The sequence below is a fragment of the Filicampus tigris genome, chromosome 4 (genome assembly GCF_054856515.1).
Source record: "Filicampus tigris isolate MCC_2025a chromosome 4, RoL_Ftig_1.0, whole genome shotgun sequence".
NCBI classification, from domain to species: Eukaryota; Metazoa; Chordata; class Actinopteri; order Syngnathiformes; family Syngnathidae; genus Filicampus; species Filicampus tigris.
Window position 1 is genome coordinate 19,928,502 of NC_141220.1, and position 16,346 is coordinate 19,944,847.

At 44.2% G+C, this 16,346-nt stretch overlaps 1 protein-coding gene across 1 annotated transcript in view; it reads left to right on the forward strand.

The window, feature by feature from the left end:
- Positions 1-16,346, forward strand: part of LOC147148853 (amyloid-beta A4 precursor protein-binding family A member 2-like) — a 303,838-nt gene that overhangs the window by 286,772 nt on the left and 720 nt on the right. Inside the window, exons 10-13 of the mRNA XM_086027366.1 lie at positions 14,616-14,795; positions 14,872-15,084; positions 15,747-15,866; positions 15,983-16,123. Coding sequence (XP_085883492.1) covers positions 14,616-14,795; positions 14,872-15,084; positions 15,747-15,866; positions 15,983-16,123 — 654 coding nt within the window. The remainder of the gene's footprint in view (positions 1-14,615; positions 14,796-14,871; positions 15,085-15,746; positions 15,867-15,982; positions 16,124-16,346) is intronic.

Consider the following 16,346-nt stretch of genomic DNA (forward strand, 5'->3'; position numbering starts at 1 on the left):
GCTGTAAACCCTAACCCTAACTAAAAACCCTAGCTGGAAACCCTAACCCTAGTTTGAAACCCTAACTGAAAACCCTAGCTGGAAACCCTAACCCTAGTTTGAAACCCTAGCTGTAAACCCTAACCCTAGCTGAAAACCCTACCTGGAAACCCTAACCCTAGTTTGAAACCCTAACTGAAAACCCTAGCTGGAAATCCTAACCCTAGTTTGAAACCCTAGCTGTAAACCCTAACCCTAACTGAAAACCCTAGCTGGAAACCCTAACCCTAGTTTGAAACCCTAACTGAAAACCCTAGCTGGAAACCCTAACCCTAGTTTGAAACCCTAGCTGTAAACCCTAACCCTAACTAAAAACCCTAGCTGGAAACCCTAACCCTAGTTTGAAACCCTAACTGAAAACCCTAGCTGGAAACCCTAACCCTAGTTTGAAACCCTAGCTGGAAACCCTAACCCTAGTTTGAAACCCTAACTGAAAACCCTAGCTGGAAACCCTAACCCTAGTTTGAAACCCTAGCTGGAAACCCTAACCCTAGTTTAAAACCCAAACTGGAAACCCTAACCCTAGTTTGAAACCCTAGCTGTAAACCCTAACCCTAGTTTGAAACCCTAGCTGGAAACCCTAACCCTAGTTTGAAACCCTAACTGAAAACCCTAGCTGGAAACCCTAACCCTAGTTTGAAACCCTAACTGAAAACCCTAGCTGGAAACCCTAACCCTAGTTTGAAACCCTAACTGAAAACCCTAGCTGGAAACCCTAACCCTAGTTTGAAACCCTAACTGAAAACCCTAGCTGGAAACCCTAACCCTAGTTTGAAACCCTAATTTGAAACCCTAACCCTAGTTTGAAACCCTATATGGAAACCCTAACCCTAGTTTGAAACCCTAGCTGGAAACCCTAACCCTAGTTTGAAACCCTAGCTGGAAACCCTAACCCTAATTTGAAACCCTAACCCTAGTTTGAAACCCTAGCTGTAAACCCTAACCCTAGTTTGAAACCCTAGCTGGAAACCCTAACCCTAGTTTGAAACCCTAGCTGTAAACCCTAACCCTAGTTTGAAACCCTAGCTGGAAACCCTAACCCTAGTTTGAAACCCTAACTGAAAACCCTAGCTGTAAACCCTAACCCTAGTTTGAAACCCTAACTGAAAACCCTAGCTGGAAACCCTAACCCTAGTTTGAAACCCTAGCTGGAAACCCTAACCCTAGTTTGAAACCCTAGCTGGAAACCCTAACCCTAGTTTGAAACCCTAGCTGGAAACCCTAACCCTAGTTTGAAACCCTAGCTGGAAACCCTAACCCTAGTTTGAAACCCTAGCTGTAAACCCTAACCCTAGTTTGAAACCCTAGCTGGAAACCCTAACCCTAGTTTGAAACCCTAACTGAAAACCCTAGCTGTAAACCATAACCCTAGTTTGAAACCCTAACTGAAAACCCTAGCTGGAAACCCTAACCCTAGTTTGAAACCCTAGCTGGAAACCCTAACCCTAGTTTGAAACCCTAGCTGGAAACCCTAACCCTAGTTTGAAACCCTAGCTGGAAACCCTAACCCTAGTTTGAAACCCTAACTGAAAACCCTAGCTGTAAACCCTAACCCTAGTTTGAAACCCTAACTGAAAACCCTAGCTGGAAACCCTAACCCTAGTTTGAAACCCTAGCTGGAAACCCTAACCCTAGTTTGAAACCCTAGCTGGAAACCCTAACCCTAGTTTGAAACCCTAGCTGGAAACCCTAACCCTAGTTTGAAACCCTAGCTGGAAACCCTAACCCTAGTTTGAAACCCTAGCTGGAAACCCTAACCCTAGTTTGAAACCCTAGCTGGAAACCCTAACCCTAGTTTGAAACCCTAACTGAAAACCCTAGCTGGAAACCCTAACCCTAGTTTGAAACCCTAGCTGGAAACCCTAACCCTAGTTTGAAACCCTAGCTGGAAACCCTAACCCTAGTTTGAAACCCTAGCTGTAAACCCTAACCCTAGTTTGAAACCCTAGCTGGAAACCCTAACCCTAGTTTGAAACCCTAGCTGGAAACCCTAACCCTAGTTTGAAACCCTAGCTGTAAACCCTAACCCTAGTTTGAAACCCTAATTTGAAACCCTAACCCTAGTTTGAAACCTTAACTGAAAACCCTAGCTGGAAACCCTAACCCTAGTTTGAAACCCTAACTGAAAACCCTAGCTGGAAACCCTAACCCTAGTTTGAAACCCTAGCTGGAAACGCTAACCCTAGTTTGAAACCCTAACTGGAAACCCTAACCCTAGTTTGAAACCCTAACTGAAAACCCTAGCTGGAAACCCTAACCCTAGTTTGAAACCCTAGCTGTAAACCCTAACCCGAACTAAAAACCCTAGCTGGAAACCCTAACCCTAGTTTGAAACCCTAACTGAAAACCCTAGCTGGAAACCCTAACCCTAGTTTGAAACCCTAGCTGTAAACCCTAACCCTATCTAAAAACCCTACCTGGAAACCCTAACCCTAGTTTGAAACCCTAACTGAAAACCCTAAATGGAAACCCTAACCCTAGTTTGAAACCCTTGCTGTAAACCCTAACCCTAACTGAAAACCCTAGCTGGAAACCCTAACCCTAGTTTGAAACCCTAACTGAAAACCCTAGCTGGAAACCCTAACCCTAGTTTGAAACCCTAGCTGGAAACCCTAACCCTAGTTTGAAACCCTAACTGAAAACCCTAGCTGTAAACCCTAACCCTAACTGAAAACCCTAGCTGGAAACCCTAACCCTAGTTTGAAACCCTAGCTGTAAACCCTAACCCTAGTTTGAAACCCTAGCTGGAAACCCTAACCCTAGTTTGAAACCCTAGCTGGAAACCCTAACCCTAGTTTGAAACCCTAGCTGTAAACCCTAACCCTAGTTTGAAACCCTAATTTGAAACCCTAACCCTAGTTTGAAACCTTAACTGAAAACCCTAGCTGGAAACCCTAACCCTAGTTTGAAACCCTAGCTGTAAACCCTAACCCTAACTGAAAAACCTAGCTGGAAACCCTAACCCTAGTTTGAAACCCTAACTGAAAACCCTAGCTGGAAACCCTAACCCTAGTTTGAAACCCTAGCTGGAAACCCTAACCCTAGTTTGAAACCCTAACTGAAAACCCTAGCTGTAAACCCTAACCCTAACTGAAAACCCTAGCTGGAAACCCTAACCCTAGTTTGAAACCCTAACTGAAAACCCTAGCTGGAAACCCTAACCCTAGTTTGAAACCCTAGCTGTAAACCCTAACCCTATCTAAAAACCCTACCTGGAAACCCTAACCCTAGTTTGAAACCCTAACTGAAAACCCTAGCTGGAAACCCTAACCCTAGTTTGAAACCCTAGCTGTAAACCCTAACCCTAACTGAAAACCCTAGCTGGAAACCCTAACCCTAGTTTGAAACCCTAACTGAAAACCCTAGCTGGAAACCCTAACCCTAGTTTGAAACCCTAGCTGGAAACCCTAACCCTAGTTTGAAACCCTAACTGAAAACCCTAGCTGTAAACCCTAACCCTAACTGAAAACCCTAGCTGGAAACCCTAACCCTAGTTTGAAACCCTAGCTGGAAACGCTAACCCTAGTTTGAAACCCTAACTGGAAACCCTAGCTGGAAACCCTAACCCTAGTTTGAAACCCTAGCTGTAAACCCTAACCCGAACTAAAAACCCTAGCTGGAAACCCTAACCCTAGTTTGAAACCCTAACTGAAAACCCTAGCTGGAAACCCTAACCCTAGTTTGAAACCCTAGCTGTAAACCCTAACCCGAACTAAAAACCCTAGCTGGAAACCCTAACCCTAGTTTGAAACCCTAACTGAAAACCCTAGCTGGAAACCCTAACCCTAGTTTGAAACCCTAACTGAAAACCCTAGCTGGAAACCCTAACCCTAGTTTGAAACCCTAGCTGTAAACCCTAACCCGAACTAAAAACCCTAGCTGGAAACCCTAACCCTAGTTTGAAACCCTAACTGAAAACCCTAGCTGGAAACCCTAACCCTAGTTTGAAACCCTAGCTGTAAACCCTAACCCTATCTAAAAACCCTACCTGGAAACCCTAACCCTAGTTTGAAACCCTAACTGAAAACCCTAGCTGGAAACCCTAACCCTAGTTTGAAACCCTAGCTGTAAACCCTAACCCTAACTGAAAACCCTAGCTGGAAACCCTAACCCTAGTTTGAAACCCTAACTGAAAACCCTAGCTGGAAACCCTAACCCTAGTTTGAAACCCTAGCTGGAAACCCTAACCCTAGTTTGAAACCCTAACTGAAAACCCTAGCTGTAAACCCTAACCCTAACTGAAAACCCTAGCTGGAAACCCTAACCCTAGTTTGAAACCCTAGCTGTAAACCCTAACCCTAGTTTGAAACCCTAGCTGGAAACCCTAACCCTAGTTTGAAACCCTAGCTGGAAACCCTAACCCTAGTTTGAAACCCTAGCTGTAAACCCTAACCCTAGTTTGAAACCCTAATTTGAAACCCTAACCCTAGTTTGAAACCTTAACTGAAAACCCTAGCTGGAAACCCTAACCCTAGTTTGAAACCCTAACTGAAAACCCTAGCTGGAAACCCTAACCCTAGTTTGAAACCCTAGCTGGAAACGCTAACCCTAGTTTGAAACCCTAACTGGAAACCCTAACCCTAGTTTGAAACCCTAACTGAAAACCCTAGCTGGAAACCCTAACCCTAGTTTGAAACCCTAGCTGTAAACCCTAACCCGAACTAAAAACCCTAGCTGGAAACCCTAACCCTAGTTTGAAACCCTAACTGAAAACCCTAGCTGGAAACCCTAACCCTAGTTTGAAACCCTAGCTGTAAACCCTAACCCTATCTAAAAACCCTACCTGGAAACCCTAACCCTAGTTTGAAACCCTAACTGAAAACCCTAGCTGGAAACCCTAACCCTAGTTTGAAACCCTAGCTGTAAACCCTAACCCTAACTGAAAACCCTAGCTGGAAACCCTAACCCTAGTTTGAAACCCTAACTGAAAACCCTAGCTGGAAACCCTAACCCTAGTTTGAAACCCTAGCTGGAAACCCTAACCCTAGTTTGAAACCCTAACTGAAAACCCTAGCTGTAAACCCTAACCCTAACTGAAAACCCTAGCTGGAAACCCTAACCCTAGTTTGAAACCCTAACTGAAAACCCTAGCTGGAAACCCTAACCCTAGTTTGAAACCCTAGCTGTAAACCCTAACCCTATCTAAAAACCCTACCTGGAAACCCTAACCCTAGTTTGAAACCCTAACTGAAAACCCTAGCTGGAAACCCTAACCCTAGTTTGAAACCCTAGCTGTAAACCCTAACCCTAACTGAAAACCCTAGCTGGAAACCCTAACCCTAGTTTGAAACCCTAACTGAAAACCCTAGCTGGAAACCCTAACCCTAGTTTGAAACCCTAGCTGGAAACCCTAACCCTAGTGTGAAACCCTAACTGAAAACCCTAGCTGTAAACCCTAACCCTAACTGAAAACCCTAGCTGGAAACCCTAACCCTAGTTTGAAACCCTAACTGAAAACCCTAGCTGGAAACCCTAACCCTAGTTTGAAACCCTAACTGAAAACCCTAGCTGGAAACCCTAACCCTAGTTTGAAACCCTAACTGAAAACCCTAGCTGGAAACCCTAACCCTAGTTTGAAACCCTAACTGAAAACCCTAGCTGGAAACCCTAACCCTAGTTTGAAACCCTAGCTGAAAACCCTACCTGGAAACCCTAACCCTAGTTTGAAACCCTAACTGAAAACCCTAGCTGGAAACCCTAACCCTAGTTTGAAACCCTAACTGAAAACCCTAGCTGGAAACTCTAACCCTAGTTTGAAACCCTAACTGAAAACCCTAGCTGGAAACCCTAACCCTAGTTTGAAACCCTAACTGAAAACCCTAACCCTAGTTTGAAACCCTAACTGAAAACCCTAGCTGGAAACCCTAACCCTAGTTTGAAACCCTAACTGAAAACCCTAGCTGGAAACCCTAACCCTAGTTTGAAACCCTAACTGAAAACCCTAGCTGGAAACCCTAACCCTAGTTTGAAACCCTAACTGAAAACCCTAGCTGGAAACCCTAACCCTAGTTTGAAACCCTAACTGAAAACCCTAGCTGGAAACCCTAACCCTAGTTTGAAACCCTAACTGAAAACCCTAGCTGGAAACCCTAACCCTAGTTTGAAACCCTAACTGAAAACCCTAGCTGGAAACCCTAACCCTAGTTTGAAACCCTAACTGAAAACCCTAGCTGGAAACCCTAACCCTAGTTTGAAACCCTAACTGGAAACCCTAACCCTAGTTTGAAACCCTAACTGAAAACCCTAGCTGGAAACCCTAACCCTAGTTTGAAACCCTAACTGAAAACCCTAGCTGGAAACCCTAACCCTAGTTTGAAACCCTAGCTGAAAACCCTACCTGGAAACCCTAACCCTAGTTTGAAACCCTAACTGAAAACCCTAGCTGGAAATTCTAACCCTAGTTTGAAACCCTAACTGAAAACCCTAGCTGGAAACCCTAACCCTAGTTTGAAACCCTAGCTGGAAACCCTAACCCTAGTTTGAAACCCTAACTGAAAACCCTAGCTGGAAACCCTAACCCTAGTTTGAAACCCTAGCTGTAAACCCTAGCTGGAAACCCTAACCCTAGTTTGAAACCCTAACTGAAAACCCTAGCTGGAAACCCTAACCCTAGTTTGAAACCCTAACTGAAAACCCTAGCTGGAAACCATAACCCTAGTTTGAAACCCTAACTGAAAACCCTAGCTGGAAACCCTAACCCTAGTTTGAAACCCTAACTGAAAACCCTAGCTGGAAACCCTAACCCTAGTTTGAAACCCTAACTGAAAACCCTATCTGGACACCCTAACCCTAGTTTGAAACCCTAACTGAAAACCCTAGCTGGAAACCCTAACCCTAGTTTGAAACCCTAACTGAAAACCCTAGCTGGAAACCCTAACCCTAGTTTGAAACCCTAACTGAAAACCCTAGCTGGAAACCCTAACCCTAGTTTGAAACCCTAACTGAAAACCCTAGCTGGAAACCATAACCCTAGTTTGAATCCCTAACTGAAAACCCTAGCTGGAAACCATAACCCTAGTTTGAAACCCTAACTGAAAACCCTAGCTGGAAACCCTAACCCTAGTTTGAAACCCTAACTGAAAACCCTAGCTGGAAACCCTAACCCTAGTTTGAAACCCTAACTGAAAACCCTAGCTGGAAACCCTAACCCTAGTTTGAAACCCTAACTGAAAACCCTAGCTGGAAACCCTAACCCTAGTTTGAAACCCTAGCTGAAAACCCTACCTGGAAACCCTAACCCTAGTTTGAAACCCTAACTGAAAACCCTAGCTGGAAACCCTAACCCTAGTTTGAAACCCTAACTGAAAACCCTAGCTGGAAACCCTAACCCTAGTTTGAAACCCTAGCTGGAAACCCTAACCCTAGTTTGAAACCCTAACTGAAAACCCTAGCTGGAAACCCTAACCCTAGTTTGAAACCCTAGCTGTAAACCCTAACTGAAAACCCTAGCTGGAAACCCTAACCCTAGTTTGAAACCCTAGCTGGAAACGCTAACCCTAGTTTGAAACCCTAACTGGAAACCCTAACCCTAGTTTGAAACCCTAACTGAAAACCCTAGCTGGAAACCCTAACCCTAGTTTGAAACCCTAACTGAAAACCCTAGCTGGAAACCCTAACCCTAGTTTGAAACCCTAACTGAAAACCCTAGCTGGAAACCCTAACCCTAGTTTGAAACCCTAACTGAAAACCCTAGCTGGAAACCCTAACCCTAGTTTGAAACCCTAACTGAAAACCCTAGCTGGAAACCCTAACCCTAGTTTGAAACCCTAACTGAAAACCCTAGCTGGAAACCCTAACCCTAGTTTGAAACCCTAACTGAAAACCCTAGCTGGAAACCCTAACCCTAGTTTGAAACCCTAACTGAAAACCCTAGCTGGAAACCCTAACCCTAGTTTGAAACCCTAGCTGGAAACCCTAACCCTAGTTTGAAACCCTAACTGAAAACCCTAGCTGGAAACCCTAACCCTAGTTTGAAACCCTAACTGAAAACCCTAGCTGGAAACCCTAACCCTAGTTTGAAACCCTAACTGAAAACCCTAGCTGGAAACCCTAACCCTAGTTTGAAACCCTAACTGAAAACCCTAGCTGGAAACCCTAACCCTAGTTTGAAACCCTAACTGAAAACCCTAGCTGGAAACCCTAACCCTAGTTTGAAACCCTAGCTGTAAACCCTAACCCTATCTAAAAACCCTACCTGGAAACCCTAACCCTAGTTTGAAACCCTAACTGAAAACCCTAGCTGGAAACCCTAACCCTAGTTTGAAACCCTAGCTGTAAACCCTAACCCTAACTGAAAACCCTAGCTGGAAACCCTAACCCTAGTTTGAAACCCTAACTGAAAACCCTAGCTGGAAACCCTAACCCTAGTTTGAAACCCTAGCTGGAAACCCTAACCCTAGTTTGAAACCCTAACTGAAAACCCTAGCTGTAAACCCTAACCCTAACTGAAAACCCTAGCTGGAAACCCTAACCCTAGTTTGAAACCCTAGCTGTAAACCCTAACCCTAGTTTGAAACCCTAGCTGGAAACCCTAACCCTAGTTTGAAACCCTAGCTGGAAACCCTAACCCTAGTTTGAAACCCTAGCTGTAAACCCTAACCCTAGTTTGAAACCCTAATTTGAAACCCTAACCCTAGTTTGAAACCTTAACTGAAAACCCTAGCTGGAAACCCTAACCCTAGTTTGAAACCCTAACTGAAAACCCTAGCTGGAAACCCTAACCCTAGTTTGAAACCCTAGCTGGAAACGCTAACCCTAGTTTGAAACCCTAACTGGAAACCCTAACCCTAGTTTGAAACCCTAACTGAAAACCCTAGCTGGAAACCCTAACCCTAGTTTGAAACCCTAGCTGTAAACCCTAACCCGAACTAAAAACCCTAGCTGGAAACCCTAACCCTAGTTTGAAACCCTAACTGAAAACCCTAGCTGGAAACCCTAACCCTAGTTTGAAACCCTAGCTGTAAACCCTAACCCTATCTAAAAACCCTACCTGGAAACCCTAACCCTAGTTTGAAACCCTAACTGAAAACCCTAGCTGGAAACCCTAACCCTAGTTTGAAACCCTAGCTGTAAACCCTAACCCTAACTGAAAACCCTAGCTGGAAACCCTAACCCTAGTTTGAAACCCTAACTGAAAACCCTAGCTGGAAACCCTAACCCTAGTTTGAAACCCTAGCTGGAAACCCTAACCCTAGTTTGAAACCCTAACTGAAAACCCTAGCTGTAAACCCTAACCCTAACTGAAAACCCTAGCTGGAAACCCTAACCCTAGTTTGAAACCCTAACTGAAAACCCTAGCTGGAAACCCTAACCCTAGTTTGAAACCCTAGCTGTAAACCCTAACCCTATCTAAAAACCCTACCTGGAAACCCTAACCCTAGTTTGAAACCCTAACTGAAAACCCTAGCTGGAAACCCTAACCCTAGTTTGAAACCCTAGCTGTAAACCCTAACCCTAACTGAAAACCCTAGCTGGAAACCCTAACCCTAGTTTGAAACCCTAACTGAAAACCCTAGCTGGAAACCCTAACCCTAGTTTGAAACCCTAGCTGGAAACCCTAACCCTAGTTTGAAACCCTAACTGAAAACCCTAGCTGTAAACCCTAACCCTAACTGAAAACCCTAGCTGGAAACCCTAACCCTAGTTTGAAACCCTAACTGAAAACCCTAGCTGGAAACCCTAACCCTAGTTTGAAACCCTAGCTGTAAACCCTAACCCTAACTGAAAACCCTAGCTGTAAACCCTAACCCTAACTGAAAACCCTAGCTGGAAACCCTAACCCTAGTTTGAAACCCTAGCTGTAAACCCTAACCCTAACTGAAAACCCTAGCTGTAAACCCTAACCCTAACTGAAAACCCTAGCTGGAAACCCTAACCCTAGTTTGAAACCCTAACTGAAAACCCTAGCTGGAAACCCTAACCCTAGTTTGAAACCCTAGCTGTAAACCCTAACCCTAACTGAAAACCCTAACTGGAAACCCTAACCCTAGTTTGAAACCCTAACTGAAAACCCTAGCTGGAAACCCTAACCCTAGTTTGAAACCCTAACTGAAAACCCTAGCTGGAAACCCTAACCCTAGTTTGAAACCCTAACTGAAAACCCTAGCTGGAAACCCTAACCCTAACTGAAAACCCTAGCTGGAAACCCTAACCCTAGTTTGAAACCCTAGCTGTAAACCCTAACCCTAACTGAAAACCCTAACTGGAAACCCTAACCCTAGTTTGAAACCCTAACTGAAAACCCTAGCTGGAAACCCTAACCCTAGTTTGAAACCCTAACTGAAAACCCTAGCTGGAAACCCTAACCCTAGTTTGAAACCCTAGCTGTAAACCCTAACCCTAACTGAAAACCCTAGCTGGAAACCCTAACCCTAGTTTGAAACCCTAACTGAAAACCCTAGCTGGAAACCCTAACCCTAGTTTGAAACCCTAGCTGTAAACCCTAACCCTAACTAAAAACCCTAGCTGGAAACCCTAACCCTAGTTTGAAACCCTAGCTGGAAACCCTAACCCTAGTTTGAAACCCTAGCTGTAAACCCTAACCCTAACTGAAAACCCTAGCTGGAAACCCTAACCCTAGTTTGAAACCCTAGCTGTAAACCCTAACCCTAACTGAAAACCCTAGCTGTAAACCCTAACCCTAACTGAAAACCCTAGCTGGAAACCCTAACCCTAGTTTGAAACCCTAACTGAAAACCCTAGCTGGAAACCCTAACCCTAGTTTGAAACCCTAACTGAAAACCCTAGCTGGAAACCCTAACCCTAGTTTGAAACCCTAACTGGAAACCCTAACCCTAGTTTGAAACCCTAGCTGGAAACCCTAACCCTAGTTTGAAACCCTAACTGAAAACCCTAGCTGGAAACCCTAACCCTAGTTTGAGTTAGGGTTTCAAACTAGGGTTCAAACTAGTTTGAAACCCTAACTGAAAACCCTAGCTGGAAACCCTAACCCTAGTTTGAAACCCTAGCTGTAAACCCTAACCCTAACTGAAAACCCTAGCTGGAAACCCTAACCCTAGTTTGAAACCCTAGCTGGAAACCCTAACCCTAGTTTGAAACCCTAGCTGGAAACCCTAGTTTGAAACCCTAGCTGTAAACCCTAACCCTAACTAAAAACCCTAGCTGGAAACCCTAACCCTAGTTTGAAACCCTAGCTGGAAACCCTAACCCTAGTTTGAAACCCTAACTGAAAACCCTAGCTAGAAACCCTAACCCTAGTTTGAAACCCTAGCTGGAAACCCTAACCCTAGTTTGAAACCCTAGCTGGAAACCCTAACCCTAGTTTGAAACCCTAACTGAAAACCCTAGCTGGAAACCCTAACCCTAGTTTGAAACCCTAGCTGGAAACCCTAACCCTAGCTTGAAACCCTAATATGAAACCCTAACCCTAGTTTTAAACCCTAGCTTGAAACCCTAACCCTAGTTTGAAACCCTAGCTGGAAACACTAACCCTAGTTTGAAACCCTAATATGAAACCCTAACCCTAGTTTGAAACCCTAACCCTAGTTTGAAACCCTAATTTGAAAACCTAACCCTAGTTTGAAACCTTATCTTGAAACCCTAACCCTAGTTTGAAACCCTAGCTGGAAACCCTAACCCTGGTTTGAAACCCTAACCCTAATTTGAAACCCTAGTTTGAAACCCTAACCCTAGTTTGAAACCCTAGCTTGAAACCCTAACCCTAATTTGAAACCCTAGTTTGAAACCCTAACCCTAGTTTGAAACCCTAGCTGGAAACCCTAACCCTAGTTTGAAACCCTACCTTGAAACCCTAACCCTAGTTTGAAACCCTAACCCTAGTTTGAAACCCTAGCTTGGAAACCCTAACCCTAGCTTGAAACCCTAACCCTACTTTGAAACCCTAACTGAAAACCCTAGCTGGAAACCCTAACCCTAGTTTGAGTTAGGGTTTCAAACTAGGGTTCAAACTAGTTTGAAACCCTAACTGAAAACCCTAGCTGGAAACCCTAACCCTAGTTTGAAACCCTAGCTGTAAACCCTAACCCTAACTGAAAACCCTAGCTGGAAACCCTAACCCTAGTTTGAAACCCTAGCTGGAAACCCTAACCCTAGTTTGAAACCCTAGCTGGAAACCCTAGTTTGAAACCCTAGCTGTAAACCCTAACCCTAACTAAAAACCCTAGCTGGAAACCCTAACCCTAGTTTGAAACCCTAGCTGGAAACCCTAACCCTAGTTTGAAACCCTAACTGAAAACCCTAGCTAGAAACCCTAACCCTAGTTTGAAACCCTAGCTGGAAACCCTAACCCTAGTTTGAAACCCTAGCTGGAAACCCTAACCCTAGTTTGAAACCCTAACTGAAAACCCTAGCTGGAAACCCTAACCCTAGTTTGAAACCCTAGCTGGAAACCCTAACCCTAGCTTGAAACCCTAATATGAAACCCTAACCCTAGTTTTAAACCCTAGCTTGAAACCCTAACCCTAGTTTGAAACCCTAGCTGGAAACCCTAACCCTAGTTTGAAACCCTAATATGAAACCCTAACCCTAGTTTGAAACCCTAACCCTAGTTTGAAACCCTAATTTGAAAACCTAACCCTAGTTTGAAACCTTATCTTGAAACCCTAACCCTAGTTTGAAACCCTAGCTGGAAACCCTAACCCTGGTTTGAAACCCTAACCCTAATTTGAAACCCTAGTTTGAAACCCTAACCCTAGTTTGAAACCCTAGCTTGAAACCCTAACCCTAATTTGAAACCCTAGTTTGAAACCCTAACCCTAGTTTGAAACCCTAGCTGGAAACCCTAACCCTAGTTTGAAACCCTACCTTGAAACCCTAACCCTAGTTTGAAACCCTAACCCTAGTTTGAAACCCTAGCTTGGAAACCCTAACCCTAGCTTGAAACCCTAACCCTAGTTTGAAACCCTAGCTGGAAACCCTAACCCTACTTTGAAACCCTAGCTGGAAACCCTAACCCTAGTTTGAAACCCTAGCTTGGAAACCCTAACCCTAGCTTGAAACCCTAACCCTAGTTTGAAACCCTAGCTGGAAACCCTAACCCTAGTTTGAAACCCTAGCTGGAAACCCTAACCCTAGCTGGAAACCCTAACCCTAGCTGGAAACCCTAACCCTAGTTTGAAACCCTAACCCTAATTTGAAACCCTAGTTTGAAACCCTAACCCTAGTTTGAAACCCTAATTTGAAACCCCAACCCTAATTTGAAACCCTAATTTGAAACCCTAACCCTAGTTTGAAACCCTAGCTTGAAGCCCTAACCCTAGTTTGAAACCCTAGCTGGAAACCCTAACCCTAGTTTGAAACCCTAACCCTAGTTTGAAACCCTAGCTGGAAACCCTAACCCTAGTTTGAAACCCATGCTGGAAAACCTAACCCTAGTTTGAAACCCTAACCCTAGTTTGAAACCCTAATTTGAAACCCTAACCCTAGTTTGAAACCCTAATTTGAAACCCTAACCCTAGTTTGAAACCCTAGCTTGGAAACCCTAACCCTAGCTTGAAACCCTAACCCTAGTTTGAAACCCTAGCTGGAAACCCTAACCCTAGTTTGAAACCCCAGCTGGAAACCCTAACCCTAGTTTGAAACCCTAACCCTAGTTTGAAACCCTAATTTGAAACCCTAACCCTAGTATGAAACCCTAGCTTGAAACCCTAACCCTAGTTTGAAACCCTAGCTGGAAACCCTAACCCTAGTTTGAAACCCTATCTGGAAACCCTAACCCTAGTTTGAAACCCTAACCCTCGTTTGAAACCCTAACCCTAGTTTGAAACCCTAACCCTTGTTTGAAACCCTAACCTCAGCTTGAAACCCTTACCCTAGTTTCAAACCCTAACCCTAGTTTCAAACCCTAGCTGGAAACCCTAACCCTAGCTTGAAACCCTAACCCTAGTTTCAAACCCTAGCTTGAAACCCTAACCCTAGCTTGAAACCCTAACCTTAGCTTGAAACCCTTACCCTAGTTTGAAACCCTAACCCTAGTTTGAAACCCTAGCTGGAAACCCTAACCCTAGTTTGAAACCCTAACCCTTGTTTGAAACTCTAGTTGGAAACCCTAACCCTAGTTTGAAACCCTAACTTAAAACCCTAACCCTAGTTTGAAACCCTAATTTGAAACCCTAACCCTAGTTTGAAACCCTAGCTTGAAACCCGAACCCGAGTTTGAAACCCTAGCTTGAAACTCTAACCCTAGCTTGAAACCCTAGAATGAAACCCTAACCCTAGTTTGAAACCCTATCTTGAAACCCTAACCTTAGTTTGAAACCCTAATTTGAAACCCTAAATCTACTTTGAAACTCTAACCCTCGTTTTAAGCAACAAAATCCACCCACTTTTAGCCACCAGTTATCACATTAATACTGTACTTTAATTAGCACAATATTATAGGGTGTTATTTTTCTTATTAAAAAACCCTTTTTGGATTTCTTTGGGACGCTGGAACACATTTCATGGGATTTCCATTCATTTCATTTGAGAAACATGGAATGCAAGTATTTTGAGTTCTGAGCGTGTTTATGAAATAAATTGAACTCGAGCTCTATTTGGTTATGTGTTGTTGTCAACTGTGATGTGTTTTTTGCTGAGTCGTATCCCACGTCCTACAGGCCCAGCTCATCGCACAGTCCATTGGCCAGGCCTTCAGTGTGGCCTATAGAGAATTCCTGCGAGCCAATGGCATCAATCCGACAGACTTAAGTCAGAAACAATACAGCGACATCATCAACTCACAGGAAATGTACCACGACGACCTCATTCATTTCTCTAACTCGGACAACTGTAAAGAGGTGTGTGTCCAAAGAAGATGATTGCGAATCCAAGACGAGCATTCGGTACATTTTGAATACATCTTATGTGTTGTAGCTGTGTGTGGAGAAGCAGAAAGGGGAGAACCTCGGGGTGGTGATTGTGGAGTCGGGATGGGGCTCCATTCTGCCCACGGTTATCCTCGCTGGGATGCTGAACAGCGGCCCAGCAGCACGCTCTGGCAAACTCAGTGTTGGTGATCAGATTATGTCCATCAACGACACCAGCCTGGTAGGGCTGCCTCTAGCCACCTGCCAGGGAATCATCAAGGTATGCCAGTCCTCTTCAGTGACACTTAATATATTACTTGATACTTTCATGCAGATTTTTTTGTTCGCACATAATGAACATAATAATGCACGTAATGATTTTTGACTGTCGCGATCAAATATTTTTAGAGTCGTTTATCCGACTGGAGTTTCAATCCCGGTCATCAACTGTGTCTAAGAGCTTCCACTGATTCACAGCCACCACCGGTAGCAAATCCGGATAAAAAAAATGGGCGTGCATCAAAATTGCATCAGGAAGGGTGTCCGGTGAAAAAAACAGCCAAACATATATCATCGCTGTGACCATTGACTGGGAAAACCTGATTTATTTGATTGCTTGGCTGCAGTATCAACTTTCCACCAATGGAGGGTGCTAACAGACTGTGAAACGGTCATGATGAGGTTTGACTAAAGTACCATTACACTTCTGCTCGAAATATCTGTGCGGCTGTCTCGTCACATGGTGCCAGTGAGGCTTCGAGGCAAAAATGTTGTGTTTACCTATTTTGTGGTCTGCCTATCTGACTTAACCAACTTTTTTTTTTTGCCAGCCCTACTTCTGACCCATGCTTCATGTAGCAAGGGCAGGTTCTTGACTCAGTGACATTTTCAGCACTTGTCTATGTGCATCACTTATGTTCCCTCATGTGTGGTGTCTTCCAGGGTTTGAAGAATCAATTGAAAGTCAAGATGAGTATCGTAAGCTGCCCTCCTGTCACCACTGTGCTCATCAAGCGGCCTGATCTTAAGTTCCAGCTTGGCTTCAGTGTTCAAAATGGCATTGTGAGTGTCCAGGAAAAAACGGGAAAAAATTCAGTGGTGCGGTGAGGGACAGTCCCGGACAGGCATGCACACAAGATATAAAATTTGACCAAGATGGATCTTTTTCTCATTCTCAGATCTGCAGTCTGATGCGAGGCGGGATCGCCGAGAGAGGCGGCGTTCGCGTTGGACATCGAATCATAGAGATAAACGGTCAAAGCGTGGTTGCTATGCCACACGAAAAAATCGTGCAGACCCTTTCCGTGTCTGTGGGTGAGGTAAGAGATCGTCATTTGGAGGTGTACAATAACAATTTCCTTGTTTTGCAGTCTTTGTGCTCACATAAACAAACTGGTTGCTAGCAGCATTTGAACATCTGCTGCGTGCCATCTGCTCCAAGTGCAGCATTGCGTAGTCATATTTATTAAAAAAAAAAAAAAAAAAACAACTGGATCATCACTTCTTTTTCTCATCATTTGTCGTCTTTTGTATTGTCTCTTT